This window comes from Pyrus communis, chromosome 2, assembly GCF_963583255.1.
Source record: "Pyrus communis chromosome 2, drPyrComm1.1, whole genome shotgun sequence".
NCBI lineage: Eukaryota > Viridiplantae > Streptophyta > Magnoliopsida > Rosales > Rosaceae > Pyrus > Pyrus communis.
This window is the reverse complement of record NC_084804.1, coordinates 35,185,281-35,193,573: the sequence shown is the minus strand read 5'-3', so window position 1 is coordinate 35,193,573 and position 8,293 is coordinate 35,185,281. Positions and strand designations below refer to the sequence as shown.

The window sequence follows — 8,293 nt, the reverse complement described above, 5'->3', positions numbered from 1 at the left end:
TAAAGACTAATTTTGTTGGACTTAAACTTTCCTATTTCTTATGTCTCGTAAAAATAAATGATACTTATTTTTGGTGGATCATTGACTAGCTTTGGTTTGTTCGGCTAAAAATATGACAGATCTCAATTGTATTGCTTAAGTGAGGTTTCGTTGGATAAGCACTAATCAATGAGATTGATCTACATAAAAGTTAGTAAACTTAAGACCGCTTCGAGTTAAGTTCTAGTTCGGTTGAAATAAACTCACATGTACACAAAACTATACCTCAATCCAGCTTGTAAAGGTTGAGTTCAAGTTGGCTTCATCTAACCCGCCCAACCTGCCCGATTTAGATAGCTAACATATAATAATGTACATGTATAACTCCATCACTCCACTCCATCTCCTACGTTACAAATACAACGAGAGGAGTGGTAAACAAAAGGATACATGGCACTTCCTCCATCACTCTTTTACCCCAAATCAAATCTCAACCACACAAATTTCAATTGAATTTTAACTTCATAAAATCGACGTCGTGCACACAAAAGAGCCCCACACTCAATCCAAACATCAAATCAAAATTTCCAGTCCTTTCCATTTCCCTTATAAATCACAATAATTATCCATCTTACCATACATGGCAGTGCTCTGCCTCCCGCTCTTATCCTACACACTACCCACCACTTAAAATGCGCACCCTTCTCATTCTGAGGCCGCCACCACCGTCGTCGTCGCTCCTCTTCCCATGCCTCTCCGCCCTCTCTCCTCCCTCCTCCGTCTTCCTCTTCAGCTCCCGACCCAACAGGCGCTCCCACTTCCTCACCCCGTGCTCTTCTCTCAAGCAGTCCAAGAAGAAGTCCCTCCAGAACACCCCCAATGCTCCTCCGCAGAGCCAGCGCTGGTTCTTCAACACCCCCAAGAACGACGACGGCGCTGAAATTGAAAAGACCGGTGAGGCTGACGACGGCGCCTTCGACGGCGACACTGCGTTTAAAGGCACTGTTTTGGCCGGTGTTGTCCTGGTCGGTATTGTTGGTGGGTTCGCCGGTGTTGGGTATGTGTACAAGGATCAAATCAACGCCTTCTTGAATCAGTTTTCCACTTTCATTGAAGGTAAATTTGCCAAATATTTGTACCTTTTCAGGTTTCTGTTAATTCTGCTTGGATTTTGTTCATTGGTGTTAGAACTTGGTTTTGTTGTATACCCACCTGAGGTTTATTTAAGAATTTTTCTGGGTGCAATGATTAGTTTTGAATGGATAGGATTGCCATTTACGCAAATCGGATATCAGCTTTTCAGATCTTTTTGTGATATCATTATGATTGTAGTATGTATTTGGCATATGATTGATTGTAATATGGAGAAGTCGACAGATTCGAGGTAGATTCAATGTTTTATTAATTCAGTTTCTCAACCCTCATAGTTTAGCTATGTGACAATGTAGAAGTCTAGCCTTTTAAGGGACTTTGGATGGGTCAGGTGATGCTGATTAGAAACTAGGCAACTTATGGGCACAAAAATCTGTCCAAGGCACTTAACAGTTTAATCATTACATTGCAATACCATATTCATATGTTCTTCATGTTTTCTTTCATTCATGATGATTGAAAATTCTTATCTGAATAATGAGGCAGTTGATCAGCTTACGACAAGCAGCATTAAGAAAAAAACACATAACAAACAGAACATAAGCGTTTACCAGCCTAACAATATCAGTGATACAGATCAATGACAAAATTGATCAGGAAGACGCCACTAAAAATTAAAGCATGTTCTGTTTTTTCATTCTTTTCTTTGAATTTTCTGCAAGGAAGAATCTCCATGCAAATAGCCTTCATTTTAATGCGAGTCAAATCATCCTCAGATTTTGGTAAAACATCTAGCTGTTTTCTCTAGCCAAATATAGTTTGCATAAGCAGTGCAAGCTATCGCTGGCCACAGTTGATAGATTCACCATTTAAGTTTGCAATAGCCCCCACCAAAGTGCATAAGAAAAACAGTGCTTTAGAAGTTGCTGCGGTGTGTGTTTGAGTAACAGTGTAACTGTGTAGAGTTCAAGTTATATAGTTATATATTTAAGTGTGTTGTCTTCCTAGGTTCTCTTCCCTTTTAGGTACAATCACATGTTTTAGTTTGATTTTAGGGAGCCCTTGTGATGGAATCATTCCCTTAATGCGGTGCATGAACATAAGACCTACCCCAATGGGCTTTTAACAATCAACCCTTAATATGCGGGGGAAAACTGTGCTCCCTTTCCTGCGTTATTTCTTGAAGTGCTAGTTCTTGTACCTTAATGATCTTTTGATAAAAAAGGAAAACAAAGAAAAAGGATATGTAGCATTACGCTGGGCTTTCTGTTTCTTTCCTTTTTGATACAATTCTATATTTGACTTAATCTCATCAAACTTTTGGTGAACAGGTTATGGTCCAGCTGGATATGCTTTGTTTGTTGCAGTTTATGCCGGACTGGAAGTATGCCTTTGATACCCATTCCTTGAATGTATTGCTATCTATATGGATTTTAGCCTTTAATATGTTTTTATTCCCACTTGTTTGTTCACCCTTATGCTATTTATGTACATTTCCACATTCAACCTTTGCAGATATTTTTATTTTATTTTTTTTGTAGTATCTGTTTTAGATTTATGAGACATAGAAAGCCAAACCGTCATTTCAAGTACTAACATAATAAAACTTATGTTTCCGTAGATCCTTGCGATTCCAGCAGTTCCATTGACCATGTCAGCTGGTCTTCTCTTTGGCACAGTTGTTGGTTCTATTCTCGTCTCTATAAGCAGCACGGTGAGTTTTTTTTATCCCTTTTTTTTTTTTTTTTTTTTTTAATAACTATACAAAGAACAAATTATCAATATTTGTGCTGAATTTTTTTCTTTCCCTTATAGTATTTACCTATTTCAGGTTGCTGCTAGTGTTGCCTTTTTGATTGCTAGATATTTTGCTCGTGAGCGTATTCTTAAAATGGTTGAGGGAAACAAAAAGTTTCTTGCCATTGATAAGGCTATTGGAGAAAATGGATTTAGAGTTGTCACTCTCCTTCGCTTGAGCCCTTTGCTTCCCTTTTCATTGGGGAACTATTTATATGGATTGACATCTGTAAAGTTTGTACCATACGTGTTGGGAAGGTTTGCTGCTCTGCTTCTTTTTCACTCAGTTAAAGTTCTTACATCTCAACTTGGGTTTTTTTATACAAATTTTTATGGGCCGCTCTTGAGAGTTAGGGCTGTTAATCAGACAGGTTGAGCTGGAATTAGGACCTTTTTTTTATCCCAGCTCAATTTGTAAGGTTCATAGGATGATTATTTGGACCAAGTATTTAACCCAGCTTAAACTGTCCTATTTGATGAGCTACAGGCTGAGTTTGGGTCGGACCAAAGTGGATTAGGTCTAAGTTGTTTTGGTAATTTAAACAAAATTTGGTATTCTGGTTCCAACTTGTTACCCCTTAGGTTGTGGAAATGACTTAATAACCAACTTGCAGGCAACCTCTAGGTTAAAGATACAAAATGCATATCTTCATACCAAACGTAAGATAACTATGAAGAATAAATTGGATCAGGCATATAATAGGCTAGGATAAGCCCAAGCTCTACCTGAAAAAGGCTTGGGCTCAAAATCTTTTCAGAGATCATCTTTTGGAAACTAAATGTTGCTCTAGCTGAAATTTTCGGGCCACACAAATTGGATGACCTAGTAAGTTGAGGCTAAGAAGATTCTTCTGTGCCAGTCTGCGTTCATGGCTTGTTCATTGATTTCCTCACAAGGGCTCAAATTTTCATGTTTCAAAAAAAGGGGAGAATATGATGGTTAGGACTCAGGACTCATGTCTGGTAGTTTACGTTCAAAAGTAGTTGATATCTAATCTCATGAACTGATCTAAATAGGTATAACAGGTTTGTAACATTATTGACTATCTTGTTCTAAGTCAAATCTATAATCGTCCTGCAGTTGGTTGGGGATGCTTCCAGGAACATGGGCTTACGTAAGTGCTGGTGCATTTGGGCGAGCTATAATTGTGAGTCTCCCTGTTTTACTTTTCTCTTGTGACAATTCTATGTTTTACACCGATAAACTTATATTAATATATATCTTCCTGTCTGAAGGAGATGGGATGTGAGTTGAGCTAGGTGAATGAGTATGAAACAAATGATTTAAACTTACCATAAGTATTCGACCAAGATAAGAAATACTTACCATACGTAGGAAGCAATATAATTCAAGTTGATATATAACGTTGATCAGATGTGAAAATGAAACATAAGAACAGACACATTGTTTGTCTTTACATTATTTTAATTTAATAGATGGCTATGCTTATTATTCCTTGATAAGACAAAATCTTTTAAAAAATATTCTTTTGAAGCTACGATAGTACAAAATGACAAATATAGATCAAGAAACTGACTTATTGCACATCATCGGGTTGTGAAAAAGGGAACGTAGTGGGATAATGTTAACATCTTTGTTTCTGCTGTGGTATGTTCCTGTCCATAAGGTCTATGAAGTAGGGGTTGGTTTTCTTTCTCAGTTAACATGCTGCAACAAGTTAATAATAAGTAGTAGACTGAGGAAAATATTGTGGAGTTGCTTTCTCATTAGCAATAACTGGTAACACTTAATGGAAGTTAAGTAGTATGAACAATGCTTGTGACTAGAGCCATCAATACTAACTCTGAGTGAAGATGGACAATGTAATGCAAATTTAGACATATTTAACCTTCCACAAATGAAGAGACAGCTTTTACATTGGTAAGTGCCTGGTTAACGTTTATTGGGTCATCATGTTCGAATCAAACTCTTTTTCTTTATCTGATAGTTTTGAGTAAATTAGAGAACTGCTACTTGCCATAAGATTGACGCAGTGAAAAAGTGTGGACACCCTAGTTACATTCTTATTCTATATGATAGAATAGATAGTTACCAGACCTAGGTCAGGTATTGTATCAACCTTGCTATATTCTGTGGTTGATGCAGTTACAAGTCTGGGAAATGAAAAGGGGTCGTAACATCCAGATGCATTGGTGATTGTCATGCTGGCATCTGCAACACTGGGCTCTACATATGTATTAATGCACGTTTTCATGCAGTTAGTAACTTGGGTATCCTATCAAATTAGTTACACTTGTTTGCAATCCTTATGGCAAGGGAATCTAAAGAATGAATGGTTACAGAATTTAAGGAACCGTCAAATTTTTGGATTTTTACGTCTTTTTTGGGGTCTATTTGGTAGCAGCTGTCATTTTAAAGGGAATGTTTTGAATGATTTATATCTCTTATTAGCTTTGGATATAGTGCAGAACTGTACTCTGTTAGGGAAAGAGTGTCATGTTATTGCTGTTCAGACTGGAACAATTGGAAAACATGAGAAGTTTGTCAGAACAGTATTCGATGAACAGGCACTAAGCAGCTGGTCATATTGATAGGAATTTCTTAGCAGTATTTAACTTCATATTGTTACGTACAGATTTATGTAGTTGCATACTGCTGCTCGATAAATTTACGACTTACCAAGGATCAGAATTTGGTGTTATCAAATAATGCGCAATTTGTTTATGAGACACATTGTTATTATGAATTAGAAAACATGTGTTTCCTTCTATTGATGTTGTACAGTTAAGGAATTTAGTTAGGTTCCGCGTAGTTACCCGAGGCTCATTTTGAATCGTTTGTTAATGTTTTTATTTTGGTCTTGGTGGTGTTTCAGCAAGAAGAATCTGATGTTGGTTTGCCTGGAGGAAATGGTCAGCTCTTGACACTAGGGCTTGGACTGTTAGCCACAGCATTGGCTGCTGCTTATGTAACACGACTAGCAAAGGTAAGCTCCCACTTTGACAAGCATTGTCATTTGTAGGGTTTGTCAAATGTCATTGCTCCTTTTGAAAACCGGATGCCTAAATAGGCAATCTTTACGCCATGTTGAAATGATTATCTTTCTGGTTTTTGATGCAGGATGCTGTAAAAGATATCGATTAGGTGACGGGGTCTGTCTGCCCATGAAGTCTGCACAATGTATTTGAAACTTCAAAAAAGAAAAAAAGAAAAAAAAAAGGTAAAAAGTTGATTGCTACTTCACTGCCTTGTAATTATCCAACTTTTGGCAAATTGAATAGGAGATGTCTTGATTTTACTCTTGAATTGTATCACTAATTCCTGATGAGAAATGTGGTTCAGATTTTTCTATTCCAGCAGGAGTATGTACTGATTAGTATTAGTTTTAATTTTTATTATTATTTGTAAATGAGGTTTTAAGTTCATATTACCCATAGATGGTGACGTATGACAGCAATGCTAATTTCAAATCTAGTTAAGACTATCCAATTATGTGGCTTAGTCGTATGATCGTATCCTGCTCTTTCTAGAGTGAATAATGCTACACTATCCACATTTTATATAACATTATACTATCTAATAGATGAATAGTTCATAAATACATGTAAGTCTCATTTTTATTGAAGAGATGGTAAATATGATACGAAAAACGTAGTAAGAGTTGCATTTGTACCTTGGAGAGTAGAATATCGCTTTGTTTAGAACATAATACCATATAAGGAATTACAAAATACCACATCTTTAATAAAGATTAAAGATGGAACGCACATATGTTTGATGGCCTACTTTTGTTTAAAAAATGGGTACAAAATATGATGTAAGGAACACAAAAGTGTAATCTACGGTGGAAATTGATACAAATATGATGTAAAACATATGGTAAGTATAATCTACGCTGGAAATTTAATTTCCACACCACTCTCAAAAATTCAATTTATTGTGCTCGTGTCGTTTCCCTTTTAAGCCAGGCAGTCACACGAAGTAGCTCAAACTCTTACACGACTTCACTTCAACATGCAAATCATACCCTTTCTTACGCCACTTGTCACGACTTCACTACAACTAACAAAACTAGTGACAATATTTTCAGACCCTAAATCATTGCTATATAATCAACCAGTCTCTTCTCAACTGATCATCATCACAACCCAATCCAATCTCTCCAAACATCAAAAATGGCAACGACTCACGCACAGGTTCCCGGCGAGCCAACCCCGACGAGCATGGCCTTCCTTGAGACCGGGACAGCCGCGGTCCAAAACTTCAGCCCTATCAAAAGCATCCACCAGCACCTTTGCGCCTTCCACTTCTACTCCAACGACATGACCCGCCAAGTTGAAGCACACCACTTCTGTGCCCACCAGAACGAAGAGATGCGTCAGTGCCTCATCTACGACAGCGAAGCTGCTGACGCCAAGCTCATCGGCCTCGAGTATCTCATATCCGAGGCTCTCTTCCTCAAACTCCCGGACAGCGAGAAGCCGCTCTGGCACTCGCATGAATACGAGGTCAAGAGCGGGGTTCTCTTCATGCCCGGGGTTCCGGGTCCCATCGAGAGGCAAGACCTGGACAAGCTGTGCAAGACTTACGGGAAGACCATCCATTTTTGGCAGGTGGATAGGGGGCACGATTTGCCGCTCGGTATTCCGCAAATTATGCTGGCTTTAACTAGGGATGGACAGTTGCGACCGGAGCTCGCGAGAGACGTGGAGAGGCGGTATGGGGTGAGTTTTGAGGAGGAGAGGGAGAAGCGAGCGTATATGGCGGGGCCGAATCTTGGGATTCATCCTTTGGCCAACGGAGAAGGAAAAGGGTTTAAGACTGAGCTCAAGGAGGCGGGCTGTATGCCTGTTGATTCTGTTCCCAGGGTCTTTGTTTGAGTGTCTAGCTATGTAAAATATAATAGCCTGCACTGAGCAGTAGTATTTGTATGTTGTAATTTTGTGGATAAACTACTAGTTTCGTGTTTGAATATTTCTAGGGCTTCATGCTCTATGTATTTATATCTTCTTCTTTTTTGTTCTGTTTAAAGAACAAAAAAATGGACAAACCAAATCCCTCGCAGTATTCTGCTAAAACATTATCGAATTAGAGATTTCACCAATAAGAAAGCTCCCTCACTTGTAAGCATACATGAACAAAACAAACTGTGTGTTGAATAAGCGGTCATATTACAAAACAAAATATATTGTACACACGAAATTTGAACTTATGGATCACAAGTTAAGTCATGCAGCCAAAAAAAATTCAAGCTTTTGATATAATTATAATCAATCTGTGAAGAAAAGATCCGATTGAAGTATGGATCTCAATGTGAATGGCTCGTCCAGATGTGTTTTGTGTTGTACACTACCGAACGAGTTCTGGATATGAGCACCACGGAAACGTGTTTTGCGTTCCGCATTGGATGAAGATAGCAGCTCCAAAACAACACCACAAGGAGCACTAAGGAACATCCAAAGT

General features: G+C 38.3%; 2 protein-coding genes across 2 annotated transcripts; both read left to right on the top strand.

Moving 5' to 3' along the window:
* Positions 1-586: 586 nt before the first annotated feature.
* Positions 587-6,219, top strand: LOC137725954 (uncharacterized). Its single transcript, XM_068464800.1, has 7 exons — positions 587-1,095; positions 2,403-2,455; positions 2,693-2,785; positions 2,903-3,126; positions 3,950-4,016; positions 5,706-5,816; positions 5,951-6,219. The coding sequence occupies exons 1-7, from the start codon at positions 672-674 to the stop codon at positions 5,972-5,974; spliced, it is 996 nt and encodes a 331-aa protein (XP_068320901.1). The 5' UTR covers positions 587-671; the 3' UTR covers positions 5,975-6,219.
* A 770-nt stretch (positions 6,220-6,989) lies between these two features.
* LOC137724401 (oil body-associated protein 1A-like) lies at positions 6,990-7,710 on the top strand. Its single transcript, XM_068463144.1, has one exon. The coding sequence runs from the start codon at positions 7,006-7,008 to the stop codon at positions 7,708-7,710; it is 705 nt and encodes a 234-aa protein (XP_068319245.1). The 5' UTR covers positions 6,990-7,005.
* The last annotated feature ends 583 nt before the right edge of the window (positions 7,711-8,293 follow it).

Excerpts from the sequence above, each read along its gene's own strand:
- LOC137724401 (XM_068463144.1), top strand. The coding sequence starts at position 7,006 with ATGGCAACGACTCACGCACAGGTTCCCGGCGAGCCAACCCCGACGAGC.
- LOC137725954 (XM_068464800.1), top strand. The coding sequence starts at position 672 with ATGCGCACCCTTCTCATTCTGAGGCCGCCACCACCGTCGTCGTCGCTC. Across the intron at positions 2,786-2,902 it reads TCGTCTCTATAAGCAGCACG|GTTGCTGCTAGTGTTGCCTT; the intron begins GTGAGTTTTTTT and ends TACCTATTTCAG. Across the intron at positions 5,817-5,950 it reads ATGTAACACGACTAGCAAAG|GATGCTGTAAAAGATATCGA; the intron begins GTAAGCTCCCAC and ends TTTTTGATGCAG.